At 42.4% G+C, this 17,551-nt stretch overlaps 2 protein-coding genes across 7 annotated transcripts; one reads left to right on the top strand and one right to left on the bottom strand.

Moving 5' to 3' along the window:
- Positions 1 to 200: 200 nt before the first annotated feature.
- LOC109865954 (group XIIB secretory phospholipase A2-like protein) lies at positions 201 to 4,209 on the bottom strand. 2 transcript variants are annotated; one of them, XM_020454470.2, is made up of 4 exons: positions 3,013 to 4,209; positions 1,990 to 2,066; positions 1,115 to 1,280; positions 201 to 767 (listed from the first exon to the last, which is right to left on the bottom strand). In XM_020454470.2, the coding sequence occupies exons 1-4, from the start codon at positions 3,266 to 3,268 to the stop codon at positions 649 to 651; spliced, it is 618 nt and encodes a 205-aa protein (XP_020310059.1). In that variant the 5' UTR covers positions 3,269 to 4,209; the 3' UTR covers positions 201 to 648. The 2 variants fall into 2 exon arrangements, with proteins under 2 accessions (XP_020310059.1, XP_020310058.1); XM_020454469.2 differs by having other exon boundaries at positions 1,978 to 2,066; positions 3,013 to 3,924.
- Positions 4,210 to 8,528: 4,319 nt separating this feature from the next.
- LOC109865279 (uncharacterized) lies at positions 8,529 to 17,441 on the top strand. 5 transcript variants are annotated; one of them, XM_031799210.1, is made up of 12 exons: positions 8,530 to 9,443; positions 9,599 to 9,734; positions 10,179 to 10,407; positions 10,499 to 10,906; positions 10,970 to 11,100; positions 11,250 to 11,366; positions 11,552 to 11,666; positions 11,929 to 12,038; positions 12,145 to 12,284; positions 13,931 to 15,654; positions 15,752 to 15,853; positions 16,089 to 17,394. In XM_031799210.1, the coding sequence occupies exons 1-12, from the start codon at positions 9,370 to 9,372 to the stop codon at positions 16,757 to 16,759; spliced, it is 3,957 nt and encodes a 1,318-aa protein (XP_031655070.1). In that variant the 5' UTR covers positions 8,530 to 9,369; the 3' UTR covers positions 16,760 to 17,394. The 5 variants fall into 5 exon arrangements, with proteins under 5 accessions (XP_031655067.1, XP_031655070.1, XP_031655068.1 ...); XM_031799208.1 differs by having other exon boundaries at positions 10,949 to 11,100; XM_031799209.1 differs by having other exon boundaries at positions 10,499 to 10,927.
- The last annotated feature ends 110 nt before the right edge of the window (positions 17,442 to 17,551 follow it).

The following is a 17,551-nucleotide window of genomic DNA, read 5'->3' as shown; positions in this document are numbered from 1 at the left end:
AGTTATAAAAGCCAGATAACTGTCTAACTATTTTCAATCCCAAGCTTATAGATCCTGTCCTGTTTCATTTTGTAAATATTTAACTGAATAAACTGCTTTCTTTGTAGAGTGGAGTAATGTATCATTTGTAGAGTGGAGTAATGTATCATTTCTACCTAATTGTGTCAATTAAATGAATCATGAATTAAGTTATGGCGAGATATGAAACACATTTGAATTTAATAGAAGATAATGTCTGGATCTTTGTAAATTCATGTACAGTATATTTGTATAGTTAGTGTATAGTTTGAACTTGAGATTTGTGTGCGTTCTGTGTTCCCCTGTTTTCAGGAAGAGATGCAGTCTGAAGCACATGGCATTCTCATATTTTCCACAACTCAAGAAGACAAATACAAGATTGTATTGTAGTACACATTTTTTTGTAGATTTAAAAAAAGAAACCCAACAGTTGTTGCAAATATACAGCACTTGTTCTGTTAAACAAAACCAAGTAAAACACCAAATAAATTACACAAATAGCCAAAATATGAGTCTTTTGAAAATACCCTAATCAAGTCGAATCTCCAGCAGTCATTTGGAGTGACGTATCATCCCATATTACTTGGTGAATAGGAGAGCTGTGTGTGTGTGTATGTCTGTAACCCTAATTTAAAGCTCATCCCTCTCCTCTCCTTCACAGAGGCAGGCTTCCCTCTGGCTGTTCATGTAGGGCCTGCAGCCCAGAGTCCAGACTGTGTTGAACAGGGTGTCTGCTACCGTCTCACAGGCTAGAAGGTAAAGAGGGACATGGGGATGAGAGTTAATTACTGGCCTATTTAAACATCTTGAACAAAATATCAATAGGCCTGATGAAAGTGCAATGAAGTTCAGGTATAGGGCTGTAGGTGTAATCTGTGGCTCTGTATGAAAAGTGTACAAGCTGTCAAATCTTAGATTTTTACTTAATTCCTTGCGCCCCCTCAATGTTCATTGGAGAAAGTTTGAGGGGAGGGATGTTGGCGCCTCCTGCAATGGACTTTGAGAGGGAGTTGAGGAACAGAGGAATCAAGGGCTTGATGGCTTATACACTTTTCAGACTGGAGCTCTCCATGTACACTGCATCAGGTTGACTGACCTTCAACCTTTGACATGAAGCCCAGGCTCTTCTTGAGGTCAGAGCAGATGCTGTGGAGACACCAGCGGAACTTGGAGTCGCAGCGGTACTTGTTGGAGCCGCAGGTGTCGTAACACATGTCCAGCTGATTGCAGCACTTAGTCATGGCAGGAATACCCAGATCAACCTTGATGGAACAGGACAAGGGTGGTGAGTGTGTGCTATAATGGTGTTATACACTAAGTGTACAAAACATTAGGAACACCTTCCTAATATTGAGTTGCACCAACTTTTGCCCTCAGAACAGCCTCCATTTGTCGGGGTGTGGACTCTACAAGGTGTCGAAAGCGTTCCACAGGGATGCTGGCCAATGATGACTCCAATGCTCAAGTTGGCTGGATGTCCTTTGGGTGGCGGACTATTCTTGATACACACAGGAAACGGTTGACCGTTTACAAACCCAGCAGCATTGCAGTTCTTGACACGCTCAAAACGGTGCGCCTGGCACCTACTACCATACCTTGTTCAAAGGCACTCAAATATTTTGTCTTGCCCATTCATCCTCTGAATGGCACACATACACAGTCCATGTCTCACTTGTCTCAAGGCTTAAAAATGTCTCCTCCCCTTCATCAACACTGATTTGAAGTGGATTTAACAAGTGACATCAATAAGGGATCATAGTGTTCACCTGGTCAGCCTGTCATTGAAGGAGCAGGTGTTCCTAATGTTTTGTACACTCAGTGCATGCATACTCTTCAATCTGTATATTATTGGAGTTGTATGACCAATGTACAAGTCGAAAAATACTTGATTGGGGAAATGTTTCACCGAGCATTAATGTGTGGGTGTGCGCGTGTGTCCAATCATCTACATATGCATACACTATTGGGTACCGGAAGGCCTAGGAAGTAGGCGCTGCATCCGTTGGGCTCTGGCATCTGGTAGTCAGGGCGAGGAAGAGCAGCTTTACCTGAGGTAGAAAGAATGTTAGAGACATCAGTTCCCTTCAATTCAAGAAATGCCATGAGGAATATTTATTTCCACTTTTAATTTATTTTTAAATCCAAAGAGGAAAGTAGGAACTGGAATTTCAGTTTTACTTGATAAATTCATTGAATTGACTTGAAATGAAACTGAACCCATCCTTGTTTGCCATCCACACTTGATTGACCAACCCAGCAAAGAGAGCCCACTGGTCACAGATGTCAATTCAAAGTCTACTCCACACTGGTTCAACCTAATTTCATTGAAATGATGTGGAAACAATGTTGATTCAACCAGTGTGTGCCCAGTGGGAGGTTGGATGTCCATAAATTGTATGTCAAACAACATATGTTGTTGGAGAAGATTATCAGTTCATCAATGGTGGCAACCAAAACAGAGTCCATGATCAACACAGGTAAAGCCCATGGGACATGTGATATCAAAGGTGAAGACTACAGCCTAGCTGTGAATCACTGAGTAGTTCACACTTTACCTCATGACACCTCTGCCAGCTCTCTCTCCTTGCTCATAGTCCACTGACTAAGGAGCATTATCAGATGTGAGGTGATAAAGGTTATTAGTAATGTCAAAGGAATTCCTAGTATAAGCTCTCCCTAATCAGTGATATGGTGTTCTTGCATTTAAGAGTTTAAATGGCTTCAACATGAGGATGTGTTAAAGACCTCAGAAAATGTCCATGTTTATCTCCATTGGGTACCATCTCGCTAATCTATAATGGATCTCTACCTGCCCGGATAATCGTTACGCAATTTGAATTTAGGATCACATAGAAGCGGTCTATACAGAACAGAATATCTCGGCTAACTAATCACTAACCTGGTCTAGGTGGGCTTGTTTCGCCAACTCCTCTGACTATCGTTGGCATGCCACGCATATGATAGGCTAGCCAGAGGAGACGATCATGTTCTTACCATATCGACAGCGGTACTGGCACACTCCATCGCGTCCACCCATAAGCTCCAGCACGGAGTCAAAGTATCCATTGACGGCTTCAAAGCCTCCCCTAACGGAGTTCAGTCCCCACTCGTCCTCATCCTCTGCCTGGGAGGGGTCGACAGGGGCCTGGCTTGGGTCCACAGGTGCAGGTTCCTCAGCGTCCTGGGAGAGGGTCCCCTGGGTGGAGAGGCTCAAAACCAGAAGGAGAGCAAGGGAGGCCCAGTGCGTCATTGTGGTTCAGAGAAGCGGAGGGACAGCTAGGGACACAGCGTTGACGATCCACCGAGTTCAGCTGGAGGAATGAGAGAAGCACAAACACAGAGAGAGAGAGGGAACGAGACAACTCACTCTGTCACGTCAACCGGCACCCAGACCTGGACTTTGAGCTAGACACCGGGACAGCCTCCACTGTGGAGGAACGAAGGTCAGCTCCTATCTAGATTGTATTTCTGTTTCAAAGGTGCCCAATGTGTGCTATATGTATCTGTTTCGTTGTAATCATATTGGTCTCAGTGTTTTGACTATGATCCTATAAAGACTTGATGTTCTGTTTTGACTATGATCCTATAAAGACTGACATTCTGTCACCAATTTTGACTATATCAAAAGACTGGTGATTATGGCATGAAACAGTCAACTAACTAATTGTACTTCACACTTGTTCACTATTCAGTTTTCTTACAAATTATGGTTAGAAAAAAAATCTATGCCCTGCATTACTACACTTGACTTATTAAACAAATAACATTGGCAAAGCTTGGCCCAGAGACCTAATTGTGTCACGTATACTACCGATTATTTATCTTTCAACACGTTCTAGTGTGCTGATAGAACATGCCCTTTAAATGTTTTTTTAATGTTTTTTTATTAACAACAAATCAATACAAAGCACATGAGGGAACACAAGCATACATATATTAAACAATGGACAATCGAGCTAGGGGGTACAATATCACATTACAATTACACAAGGACCTTAAGGGACATGCATATACTTACAATTCTAACAGCTTTTTTGTTAGTAGAGCATTTAACCGTCTTAAAATACAGTTCAATTTATTTTTGTAGGGTACGAAAATTAGTTTTTTTGTTTGTAAATTTGAATTTATGTATATGAAATTTGGCCAAAAGAATAATGAAATGAATTACATAAAAATGTTTCAGCTTATTTCTATTGTATGTAAAGAATCTAAATAGTACATCTCTCCACAATAGTGTAAAATCTTCATAAATGTGTTCAGTTATAAACCTACTGATCTCTTGCCACAGTTTTCTTACACGCATACAATTCCAAAAAAGATGCAACACTGTTTCTGGGTGGTCATTACAAAAGGAGCAATTTGAGTTGATGTTTTCCTTAAACTTCTTCATATAGTGGTTGGCAGGATAATATTTATAAATAATTTAAGGAAACTTCCTTAATTTTGTTAACAAGTATGTGTGTGGCAACATCCACATTTTTTTCCAACAGATATTATCAATAAATCCATTACAATAAGGCATGACATATAGATACAACATCCTGCTGAAACAAGGTTCGTATCGCTCTGTTGTTGAATGGACCAAAAGAGAAACAAATCTTTCCTACTGATGAGTCAACAGGGTCAATAGAAGGTAGGCTCTGAGGGTCAGGTCTTGACACGTTCCTGAATAATAAAGCAACACCTGAGGGAATGGCATCTAAAACAATTGCAAAATCTTTAGGTGTTACAGGGACCTTGTAAAGTGATAAGAATTCTTTATAACTGAGTAAAAGACCCTCTGCATTTACCAGTTGGCTCACCAATAGGATATTATTTCGGGAACCAATATTCTAAAAACAAAGAAGTATTTTTATAAATATATCCCGATTATTCCATATATAATATCTGTGTGGAGAAAAATTGTGTTTATAAATTAAGGACCATGACAAGAAAACCTGCCGATGAAAAGCAGAAAGTTTCACTGGACCTTTGTCAATATTATAATTGCAAAACAACATGAAGTTAAGGCCACCAAAAGTAGAGAAGACATGATGAGGTATAAAATACCAGATAGAAGTGGGTCTTCTTAGGAATTGTTTTATCCAATTAATCTTAAAAGTATTATTTAAAGTAGTAAAGTCCAGAAGATTCAGTCCACCATTCTCATAAGTGTTAATTACAACAGTTTTCCTAATGTAATGGGTATGGTTTCTCTAAAGAAAGTTGAAAAGCATCTGGTCTATCTCCTTGCTTATTTTACTGTCAAGATAGAACGCCATATGTTAGTCTAGAGATACCTTCGGCCTTGGTTATTAGGACTCTACCTTTTAAAGATAAGTCCCTCTGTAGCCATTGATTTAGCTTCTTCTGGGTTTTTTTAATAAGAGGGTTGAAATTTAGTAAGCCTCTAGACTTCTGATCCTTTGTAATGGTTATGCCTAAATATGTAAGTTCTTCTTTTACTGGAATACCATAATATGAAGGTGTCACACAATCTTTGACAGCTATGAGTTCACATTTATTAATGTTAAGATATAGACCAGACACTTTGGAAAAGGATTGTATCACATTGATCGATATGGGAATTTGGTTAGGGCCTTTCAGAAAAAGTGTAGTGTCATCAGCCAGCTGGCTTATAATAATTTCCTTACCAGCTATGGAAATACCTTATTTATAGAATTTGCAAGAAGTTGGGTGATTAATAAAAACAGGTACGGAGAGAGAGGACAACCTTGCCTAATTCCTCTCTTTTACTCAAATCTAGGTGAGGTGCCATATTTCAATTTGATAGAGCTGTTACCATTTGCATAGAGTCTTATTAGCCAAACAGAAAAAAATCCCCAAAGCCAAGTCTCTCAAGGGAGTGGAAGACAAACTGATGCTCTACTGTGTCAAATGCTTTATAAATATCTAAAAATCTAAAAATAATATGAAGCTATCCTCAGTTATTAGGTCTGAATAGTCAAGTATGTCTAATACTAGTCTAACATTGTTAGAAATATGTCTGTTCCTCATGAAACCAGACTGTGTTTCATCAATGATTGCATCCAGGACTTCTTTAATTATTTTTGCAAGTCGTAAGGCTTGATCTTATAGTCATTATTAAGAAGACAGATTGGACGCCAGTTATCGATGAGCAGCACTTATTTTTTTATGCTTATGTATCAGTGTTATTAACCCCTGACTCATTGTAGGAGGGAGAACATTGTTTTTAATACTCTCTAAAAATACTTCAAATAGGGAGCTACTTGTTCAGAAAATAATTTGTACAATTCTGATGTAATTCCATCAACACCTGGTGATTTATTGTTCTTTAGATGTTTGATAGACTCTATAATCTCTTCAACTTTGATAGGTTCATCACACTGTTTAAATTCTATATCACTGATAGAGTGAACATTATTCAGTGAGTTAAAAAACATCTGTGAATTCCTGACAATATGTAGAACTATACAATTTTCTGTAAAAATTACTACTGTATTTAGCGATTAATTTTTGGTCATCTGTAATAACACCATCAATGTTTAACTTGTGGATAGTGTTATTTTTAGAGTGAAATTTCTCAAGTCTAAAGAAATAGGATGAATTATGTTCTCCCTCCTCAATCCATTTTTTCCTAGATCTAATAAAGGCTCCTTCTGCTTTTAATTTATATATATTATCCACTTTATTTTTTAACTCAATTAGTTCCATCTTCTCCTCCCCCGAAAGGTCAGCTGGGGACCTCTGAGAAAGGGAAGTTATCTTAATGATCACCTTTTCCTCCTCAGCAAGATTACTACCATATTTTCTAAGGTATTTGGACCTTAGAAAGAGCTCCCAGTTCTTGCAATAAGATTTTTCTTCACAAGCCCTTTCCCAAAAGTGTGAGAGCAGATCTTTAACCTCAAATTTAACAATATTATTATTTAATAATGAGCTATTTAGCTTCCAGTAGGATGCTCTACCAAGGTTCATATCAGGGGTAAATATTTTGATATCAATGTAAATAGCCCTATGGTCTGTGAGGGGAGTGGTACAAATATTTGTAGTAACACACTCACTATGAATACATTTGGATATAAGCCAAAAATCTATTCTGGATTGTCTGGAACCTGTTTTGTTACTCCAAGTGAATGATCTTTCGGCCGGAAACCTCTCTCTCCATATATCAGTAAGATCAAACTTTTCCATAAAAAGTATTCAACCCAAATTCTGATTGGTTGGCCTACCTGGGGGCCATCTATCAGTTGAATTATCTATTGTAATGTTAAAGTCCCCTCCTATCAATAATAACGATTTGGGAAATTTAGATAACCAATGAAGTATATGTTTCTCTATAGATTCAAGCAACTCATCATTCTCATGTTTGGTGTTGAACCCGTAGAAGTTTACAGTAATGAGCGTAATGTCATTGTAACTGATCACAAGACAAATAAAGTGACCAAAGGGGTCACATTCCGAGTGTAGAATATTACCACCAAAGGTGTTTTTCATTGTAGTGACACCGGCGGAGCGTTCAGATCCATGGGAAAGCCAAATATCGTTGCCCCACTGTGACCTCCAGAAGTTGGCATCAGCAGAAATTGAGTGAGACTCTTGAAAAAAGCAAAAATCTGTTCAAAATTGTTTAGCAAATAAAAATAAGGCCTTGCGCTTCACATTGTTTCGTAACCCCCTAGCATTAAGAGAAACTATAGACAAAACAACAAAGATTATATAAAAGTATAAACTGTAGTAGGATGAGTCAAAGACTTAGGAGCAGTGAACGTAAACGATAAGGAACCGAGGTCTGCACCATTTAAGTCCATTTAAAGTGAAAATAGCTTATTCCATAACTTTGAGCTAGACGTTATCTGGCTTTGAAATTCAACTCAACTGAAAATGATGTTCAAGACCCAAACCAAGGGTTCTTGTAGTAAGAGAGACGAAAAAAAAACATTTAGTGTAATCAGGAACTATTCTGAGAAATAAAATAACAAATACAAATTTAAATAAAAGGGTACCTACTATTTTAAGTGCAAATGAAAACTGATCATAAAATAATTTAATAAAAAACGTTTTACATATAAACGTTCCTAAGACCTTTTTTGGAAATAAGTATTAATAACTAAATAGAGCAATAACCGTGTAAAGTCAGAGCAGACCTGTATGCCCTTTAAAACAGTATCTTAGTTACTGTATACATAAATACAGCTTTCAATCTTCTTGGTAAGTTTGTAAACAAAATAGGTCTTCTGGTCATACAAGAACAAACGAATAAATTGAAATACCTGAGTATTCCTGAAAAATAGTCACCTGATGATTGTTAGGTAAACAACATAAGGAAAATGAGATTACCATGGCCGAAACCATCAACCTGTTCCTTCTAGTGAGATTTTAGGGAGTAATATAGATTTCTGAACCGTTGATGAAGCCTCGTCCTCCGACGAAGTAAGCTGTTATGGGTGTAAAATGGCACAGTGATGCCATCTGTTGGTAAATGTTCATTACTGCAACTCTTGTGTTTTACCGGGGTGCTTGAGATACCCGGATGTGTTGTCATGTACTGAACAAGACTGGTTACTCGCATCAATGCCTCTGTCTCGTCATTTAACATGCTTTCCGCAAATTAGGGTCGCCTGCTCTGGTTTACAAACAAATGCTTATTTGTGTAAAATTTCGCCCGGAATTGGCCTTAGCTAGAGTGAGTTTGGTAGTTACATTTCGTGCTATTTTGATCGTTGGCCACAACTTGTTCCTTCTTTCTATGTCCTCCGGGCAGAGATGGTCGGCGAAACGCATACCATGGCTCTGAAGGAAGGCGTTCTTCCTAGCAGCTTCCCAGACTGCATCCCTCTATAATCTGGCAGTGAAGAGGATGACGATTACCCCTAGGTCTGGAATCGTTTTGCTGTGCCCTTCGAGCAGTACTACTTCTGAAGGAACGCAGTTGACAAGTAGGCGTCGCCGTGGTGCACACGTGCTCGGAAGTAAGCAAGGAAAACGTCATTGTGTTTCTCTGGCGATAGCACTGGCTTCGTAGTGGAAATTATATTTTGGGAGCGTTTATCGTGGAAACATTACGAAACGTGTTTGTGCTGTGCGCTAATCTAAAACGAACCGTTTACAAGTGAAGTGCGCGAGCGTCAAGATAGAGCGGTGCAGGTGCACGAGCCGACACGCATGTGCAACGTTGTCTGCAGTGAGCATTTAGCGCTACATTATTTGGCTATAACCTCGACAGTTTGCCCGCTACTTTTTTTTAACCCGTTAGCAAGTTACCTGGCTAGCTACTGCAGTATAAAGCTGACCTAGACACATTTGGTAGTGGTAATGAATGAAAAGCACTCATTTCTATTTTGAGGAGAGGAGTAAGGCCTACCCGACACGACATTGCATGTCAGCAACATGGCATTCACCAGCCTTTTTTCAAGTCTTCCAAACAAAGAATTTGACCCGACGCCTTGTGAGCCGATGGAAAGGTAAGCTACTATAACACAAATAGTCATTATTTCGACTGTCTCTCTTCTACTATGCTGAATTAATGTAACAAGCTAACTAACCTAGTCAAGTATTTCAGCTTTGACTTGGAATACATAGCCAACTGAGAATGTATTGTTTCCTCCATTTTTCTCAGATTTCAAAGGGATGAAAGGCAACTGGAACCAGTTAAACTGGAGAAGGGGAACGAAAGGGATGCCCAGTCCAAAAAGTGGCCATTGCAACGGGGTCAGCAGAGTGGCCCCAGGAAGAGGAAAAAGGGGGACCAACAGGTGAACTTGTCATGTACTAAATAGATGCTGAATAGGCCAATTCAGAATGGAGAAGTTTTTTTGCTAAACATTGACATAAGCCTAACTAACACAGGCCTATCTTGTGTTTGTGCCGTGTTTTATACTACTAGGCGAATTGCACACCACATACCTGTAGATCAGGCCTCTCCAATCCTGTTCCTGGAGAGCTACTCTCCTGTAGGTTTTTGCTCCAATCCCAGTTGTAACTGATCTGGTTCAGTTCATCAACCAGCTAATTATTGGATTGAGGTGCGCCATATTAGGATTGGGGTGACAACCTACAGGACGGAAGTTCTCCAGGAACGGTGTCCGCAAGCCTTACTGTAGATTATAAAGTTAGTATAGAAATAGGCTGCAAACTGTTACCATTTGGCATTGCCCCTTTTGATGTTGTAAAGTTACCCTTTTTGTGTTTTTCTGCAGGAGCAGTGTGGCCAGGCCAAGAAAAGTAACCTTCATAAATGCCCACCACAATCTTATAAAGACTTTGACTCTGTGGCCCGAGACTTCATGGTGAAGTGTGATTTCGAGCAACCAAGCTTTGACTTCAGTAGAGAACTGGACTTCTACAGTGATAGCAAGGAGGGTGCATACCCTGGTCATGCTACAGAGAAGTCGGGTTGGAAGAACATGAGGCCCGGAGAAGCCACGGGTGTGTTTTTATGGATTAACCCTTTACTATTAGCAATGTATTGACTTTAAAATGTGTGTGGGATTTTAATTTAATTGAACTGTTTCCACAGATCCTGATCAGAACAAGGATGTTCAAGGTGTAAACAAGAAGAAAGGACGGGAGCAGAAGAAGCAGCGATGGGAGCCTCAGCAGCAGAGACTTGACAACCAGGGCAGAGGGGGAAACTCTGCCAGGAGGGGTGGTGATTTTACCGGACTGGGTGGACACGGAACTAACCAGCCCAGAGTCTTCTCCAACAGGGGTGGAGGTGGTTCCAACAGGGGTGGAGGTGGTTCCAATAGGGGTGGAGGTGGCTCCAACAGGGGTGGAGGTGGCTCCAACAGGGGTGGAGGTGGCTCCAACAGGGGTGGAGGTGGTTCCAACAGGGGTGGAGGTGGCTCCAACAGGGGTGGAGGTGGCTCCAACAGGGGTGGAGGTGGCTCCAACAGGGGTGGAGGTGGCTCCAACAGGGGTGGAGGTGGCTCCAACAGGGGTGGAGGTGGCTCCAACAGGGGTGGAGGTGGCTCCAACAGGGGTGGAGAGGGGAGCAATAGAGGCCGGGGCTGTGACAAGAGGGGAAGTTTTCTCCGAAGAGGTGATTGGTCAAAGCGAGGCACTGACCGGTCACGTAGTGGTGGACGACAGTTCCCAGATGATGGCCGTTTAACACTGGTAATTCAAAAGGAAATCATGCAAACTTCCTTGTCAATTTCCATAGAAATGTCATTTGTAGCTTTACAGTGCTCGGTTACAGCTAAGTAACCCAAGTCAGTGATTTCAGTCTTATGTACATTTTCACAGCTAATTCCAACCTCTTCCAGGAAACTTTGACAGGAAAGGGGAAGAAGAACATGACAAAGGAATTCAAAGACCAGAATGCTTTGGAGATTGACGGGAGGTTAATCTGTCGACATTTCCTCAGGGGAAAGTGCATCAAGGCAGGTTTCTATATTTTATGATTAGAAATTGTAACAATATTAATGGGCAATTGACAAATTGAACCTAAACCCAATATATCCAAATGATAGTCAGGTATGTTGATGTTGACATCTTTTACAGGAAATACTGTCAGTGGCCTGACCCATTTTGTTTAGATACCCCGTCAACTTATTTTGTTTTGCAGGGTGATGACTGCCAGCTAGAACATGCTCTGGACGTCAACTACTCGATCAACGAAGTGTGTAAATTCTACGTCCAGGGATCCTGTTCGAAAGGAGAGAGCTGCATATACATGCACAATATCCTTTTCTCAGCTTATTCGAAATGTCCCTTATGTTGTGGTTGCCACTGGGTGGGTGAAGGGGAAATGACTGTACTGTTTTTATACTGTTTCCTTGTGTATCTGTCCTACTACCTCTTTTTATATTTTGTGAAAAATTTCACATTTGATCACAAAACAATAACTTAACGACCCGTAGCGGACTGTGCCGTAACAACAAAATGGATGCCGTAGGGGTAGACACAGATGTTTTTGCTTTCTTTCCTTGACCAAGTACCCACAGAGTTTCCCCTGCAAGTTCTTCCATACTTACGAGAAGTGCTCCCAAGGAGACCAGTGCAGGTTTTCCCATGAACCCCTGACTGAGCTCACCAAACAGCTACTGGAGGCAGTCAGTAACTGTCAACCCTGAGATGACACTCCTGCCCTTACACACTGACATATTGTTGCTCCCTGTTACCATTATCTACTAAGTAGGGCTTATTTCTCCTATGCAGGCATTGAAGAGGGACAAGGACATTGAGGAACTGGCTAAAAAGGACAAGCCAATCTGCATGGAGGAGTCAGTGGCCACAAAGGAGTCGGCGTCAGCTGAGGAGACAAAGCCTGTCATTAACATGTTCCTGAATCCCCTAAGGTTAAGAACGCGAGTGCGCGCGCACACATTTATTTTACTGTCCTTGTGGGGACCTAACATGTATTTCCATTAATTTCCCCTAACCCTTAATCCTAATTGTAAACCTACATTTATAGTAGTCCAAGTCCTGAGAAATGTCCCCACGAAGGAGAATTTCTTGTTAAACTATCCTTACTAGCCCACACACCACAGTAGTGTTAGAATAGTAAGCCCCCCACACCACAGTAGTGTTAAAATAGTAAGACACCCACACCACAGTAGTGTTAGAATAGTAAGCCCCCCACACCACAGTAGTGTTAGAATAGTAAGCCCCCTACACCACAGTAGTGTTAGAATAGTAAGCCCCCCACACCACAGTAGTGTTAGAATAGTAAGACCCCCACACCACAGTAGTGTTAGAATAGTAAGCCCCCCACACCACAGTAGTGTTAGAATAGTAAGCCCCCCACACCACAGTAGTGTTAGAATAGTAAGACCCCCACACCACAGTAGTGTTAGAATAGTAAGACCCCCACACCACAGTAGTGTTAGAATAGTAAGACCCCCACACCACAGTAGTGTTAGAATAGTAAGACACCCACACCACAGTAGTGTGTTAGAATAGTAAAAACCCCACACCACAGTAGTGTTAGAATAGTAAGACCCCCCCACACCACAGTAGTGTTAGAATAGTAAGACCCCCACACCACAGTAGTGTTAGAATAGTAAGCCCCCCACACCACAGTAGTGTTAGAATAGTAAGCCCCCCACACCACAGTAGTGTTAGAATAGTAAGACCCCCACACCACAGTAGTGTTAGAATAGTAAGACCCCCACACCACAGTAGTGTTAGAATAGTAAGACCCCCACACCACAGTAGTGTTAGAATAGTAAGACACCCACACCACAGTAGTGTGTTAGAATAGTAAAAACCCCACACCACAGTAGTGTTAGAATAGTAAGACCCCCCCACACCACAGTAGTGTGTTAGAATAGTAAGACCCCCCCACACCACAGTAGTGTGTTAGAATAGTAAGACCCCCCCACACCACAGTAGTGTGTTAGAATAGTAAGACCCCCCCCACACCACAGTAGTGTGTTAGAATAGTAAGACCCCCCCCACACCACAGTAGTGTGTTAGAATAGTAAGACCCCCCCCACACCACAGTAGTGTTTGAATAGTAAGACCCCCCCCACACCACAGTAGTGTTAGAATAGTAAGACCCCCCCACACCACAGTAGTGTGTTAGAATAGTAAGACCCCCCCCACACCACAGTAGTGTGTTAGAATAGTAAGACCCCCCCCACACCACAGTAGTGTTAGAATAGTAAAAACCCCACACCACAGTAGTGTTAGAATAGTAAGACCCCCCCACACCACAGTAGTGTGTTAGAATAGTAAGACCCCCCCACACCACAGTAGTGTGTTAGAATAGTAAGACCCCCCCACACCACAGTAGTGTGTTAGAATAGTAAGACCCCCCCCACACCACAGTAGTGTGTTAGAATAGTAAGACCCCCCCCCCCACACCACAGTAGTGTGTTAGAATAGTAAAAACCCCACACCACAGTAGTGTGTGGATGAGCTTTACATTTTACACTGTTGATAGTAAATTAAAGTTATTAACTCATGTTTTATTGATTGGCTACATTTGTCTGGATTTCAGGCCAAACTTTTACAACAGTTCATCACCCTCTGAGCCACATGCTGAGGAAAGTACCCCCATGTGTCAGAATGAAGTGTCAGCTGAGGTCGTGGAGAAGGAAATTGCCCCTCCTACAGAGTCCATTTGGTCTCCTGATCCTCCCCCAAGCTCTCCTGGCTTTAAAGAACCGGTTTCTTATTCAGTTGAGGCTGTGCTTGGGTCCCATAGGCCACTGGAAAAACCCTTCCGCAGCTTCTTTGCAGCCTCTATCAGCCAGACCTCACAGACCCAACCAGATCCCCTCACAACTACATTCGTTCCTCCAGACTCTATCCACACTCCGGATCCACCCCTAAACTCTACATGCGGGAAGAGAAATGTTCCTTATTCAGTCAAAGCTGTGCTTGGATTCCAGAAGCCTGTAGAAAAACCCTTCTGCAGCCAATTTTCAGGATCCATCACCCAGTCCTTCACACTCCCCACACAGATCCAATCAGATCCCCCCAGCACTACATTAGTTTCTCCAGACCCCATTAGTTTGTCTGGTCCTCATCTGAATAAGAGGCAGGCTTCTTATTCAGTTGAGGCTCTCTCTACGCCCCAGAAGCTGGTGAAAAAAACCTTTTGCAGTCTCTTTGCAGGACCGATCAGCCAGACCTCTACTAGACCTCTCATACAGAACTCTGCTAATTCTCCCATCAACACCCCAGGCTGTACGAGACCAGCTTCTTATTCAGTTAAGGCTGTTCTAAAGTCCCACAAGCCTGTGGAAACCCCCTTCCGCAGCCTCGTTGCAGGCCCCATCAACCAGTCCTCTCACCACCCTGATATACAGACCCAACTAGATCGTCCTAGCACTACATTAATTCCTCCAGACTCCATTCGGCCCCCTGATCCTCCTTCAGTCTATAAGAGGCCGGCTTATTATTCAGATAAAGCTGTGCTTGGATCTCCTAAACCTTTGAAACCATCCTTCAGCAGCCTCTTTGCAGGCCCCATCAGCCAGACCTCTCCCCAACCGCTCACTCAGTCCCAAGCAGATTCCTCTAGCGCTACATTTGGTCCTTCAGAGACTGCTCCTCCTGCAGGCTGTAAAAGGCTGGCTTCGTATTCTGTTACGGATGTGCTTGAGACCTATAAGCCTGTGGAAAACCCCTTCCGCAGCCTTTTTGCAGGAACCATCAGCCAGACCACTACCGACCCTCCCTCACAGTCCCTAAACTCCCCCGGTTGTAAGACACCAGCTTCTAAAAAGCCCATGGAAAAACCCTTCCGTAGCATCTTTGCAGGCCCCATCAGCCAGACACCCAATAACCACCCTCCCAGACAGACCCGACCAAATCCCCCCAGCACTGCATTTAGTCCTCCAGACCCCATTCGGTCTTCTGAGCCTCTGCCAGTCTGCAAGAGACGGACATCCTCAGTTGAGGCTGTCAGTGAGTCCCAGAAGTCCATGGAAAAACCATTTCGTAGCCTCTTTGCCGGCCCCCTCACACAGACCTCCACTTCCGGCCATCCATCACAGACCCAACCAGATCCCCCTAGAAATTTCACTGCTGAAAGACCAGCTTCTCATTCACTTGAGGCTATGCTTGAGACTCAGAAGTCAGTGGGAAAACCCTTTCGAAGCCTTTTTGCAGGCCCCATCAGCCAGACAACCCTCCCTGACCCTCCAACACAGACCTGGCCATATACCCCCATAGTCAAGCCTAAACAGAAGGAGCGTGACCCAACACCATCCACCGGTAAGGCCCTGCTTTACTCAATACAATACTTTAAATGTCCCTTTGTGGGAAATGCACCTGTATTATTGACATTTCAACACCACTTCATGGCCTCCAGAGCCGTCCACAACCCATTCTGTTCTGAGGACCCTCTTCCTACGCCTGAGCCCATGCCGCCAGGAGGGGGAGCAGGAAATCGGTAACAGCTGCAAAGATCCAGGTACAGACAGACACATCATGCTAGAAGTAGTGCATTTGTCCTTAAATGTTTTTTATATTTTTTACATAAATGCATTGTGGTAAGCTTGCATAGATATTTTTTATACTTATTTTCTCTCACCTACTTCTGGCTAAACTATTAGAATGTTTTGGCTCCTAGTGTGTATCAAAATATATTCAGGATTGTCTCTGTTACCGTTGGAAGTGTGTTAGACCGGTTGTGACACCTTTTTCAGGAGGCAATGGCCTGTGTTCCAGTGAAGATGAAATCACGAGAGGATCTACTTCCACAGGACAGCAGAGGCAGAGCCAGGAGGTGGAGGACGTTGATGAGCTGGAGAGTGAGCGAGAGGAGCCGGAGGAGGGCGCTCTGAGAGATGAGCTGTTAGTAATTCCATTAGAGCCGTTAGTGCCTTACGTGCCACTTGGTGACCCTCGCCACCATCGCCAGGCTGATATCACCCTGCCACGGTCCACCTTCGCCCAGGACGTGGTGTGGTCCTTTGAAGACCTTGCCCCTCTTACTCCCCTCTCACTCCATCACCAGCCGTCTGTCCCTCTGGCCTCCCGCTCTGCTGAGAGAACATCAGGTTCTGCTGTTGGACTGTCCAGTCCTGCAGGACTCAGGCCACAGCCTTCCTCACAGGACTCCAACTCTCAGGAGGCTGCAGGAGAGCATCTCATTCCCTCCAGGAATTCAGGTAGGAGACAGGTCCAGGTGGATACCCCCGGCGTTCACAACCTACCGATCCAAGCGATGGTACGGATCACTCGACATAACACTGATGTACAACCAAAGAGACTGTCTGGACAAATGAGGTGCAAAAGTGGCAACGTGGGTGAAAAAAAAACACTGAAAGACCTTTTTAAGACTTTTGACCCCACATCATCTCCCTTCGGACAGTAACTGCATTTGGACTATGGCTCATATTGTATGCACTGTCGGTCAATGGACTACGCACCTAATGACTTACACAAACACTTGTCCTTCATATGAATGCTTTTGCTCTAGTGTATTACAGATCAGAACAGCAATTCATTGCAAAAAATGGTTGTGTAAAATGCAGGACACCAATTATGCATGCACACACACACAACCCTCCTTAACTACATTTGATGAAGTGTTACTCCCATATCTTTACTTAGCAACAGGTAATGTTACTAAATCATCAATCATGTACATTTTTAAGGTTAAAAAAACAAATGACATTTTAATTTTTATTAAAGCAGAAAGTAACCTATTGGAACAATTAGCCAGTTAACTAGTAACTAACCGTTGCCCTCTTCCTCCACTCCTGCTGACTACATTTCCTCTTATTTGATGAGTGAACAATGGGTTATTACTCAACTGATTCTTATTCCTGTGTGGAAAATGTCATTATTTAAACTAATGGCGCACCTTTATAGTATGGTACTGTGCTGTGAAAAACTATTTGCCAATCCTTTCTAATTGCCTTTACTTTTGCATATTATTTTTATACTGAATGCTTTCAGATCTTCAACCAAAACCTAATATTAGATAAAGGGAGCCTGAGTTAATAATTACAGAATTACTACTTATTTCATAAACAAAGTTATGCAACACCCAATGCCCCAGTGTGAGAGATTAATTACCCACTTTTTTGAGAAAGCCTTTGACGTAATCACATTGAGTGATTTTCCTGGTTCTGTGGTCAGGTCGGACTATATTAATTTATTT

This window comes from Oncorhynchus kisutch, linkage group LG20 (genome assembly GCF_002021735.2).
Source record: "Oncorhynchus kisutch isolate 150728-3 linkage group LG20, Okis_V2, whole genome shotgun sequence".
Classification (NCBI taxonomy): Eukaryota; Metazoa; Chordata; class Actinopteri; order Salmoniformes; family Salmonidae; genus Oncorhynchus; species Oncorhynchus kisutch.
The sequence above is the reverse complement of the archived record's forward strand: the minus strand, read 5'-3'. Positions and strand labels throughout refer to the sequence as shown.

Excerpts from the sequence above, each read along its gene's own strand:
- LOC109865954 (XM_020454469.2), bottom strand. The coding sequence starts at position 3,268 with ATGACGCACTGGGCCTCCCTTGCTCTCCTTCTGGTTTTGAGCCTCTCC. Across the intron at positions 2,067-3,012 it reads CCAGTACCGCTGTCGATATG|GTAAAGCTGCTCTTCCTCGC; the intron begins GTAAGAACATGA and ends TTTCTACCTCAG. Across the intron at positions 768-1,114 it reads CTTCATGTCAAAGGTTGAAG|CCTGTGAGACGGTAGCAGAC; the intron begins GTCAGTCAACCT and ends TTTACCTTCTAG.
- LOC109865279 (XM_031799206.1), top strand. The coding sequence starts at position 9,370 with ATGGCATTCACCAGCCTTTTTTCAAGTCTTCCAAACAAAGAATTTGAC. Across the intron at positions 9,444-9,598 it reads CCTTGTGAGCCGATGGAAAG|ATTTCAAAGGGATGAAAGGC; the intron begins GTAAGCTACTAT and ends CATTTTTCTCAG. Across the intron at positions 11,367-11,551 it reads TCAGGGGAAAGTGCATCAAG|GGTGATGACTGCCAGCTAGA; the intron begins GCAGGTTTCTAT and ends TTTGTTTTGCAG.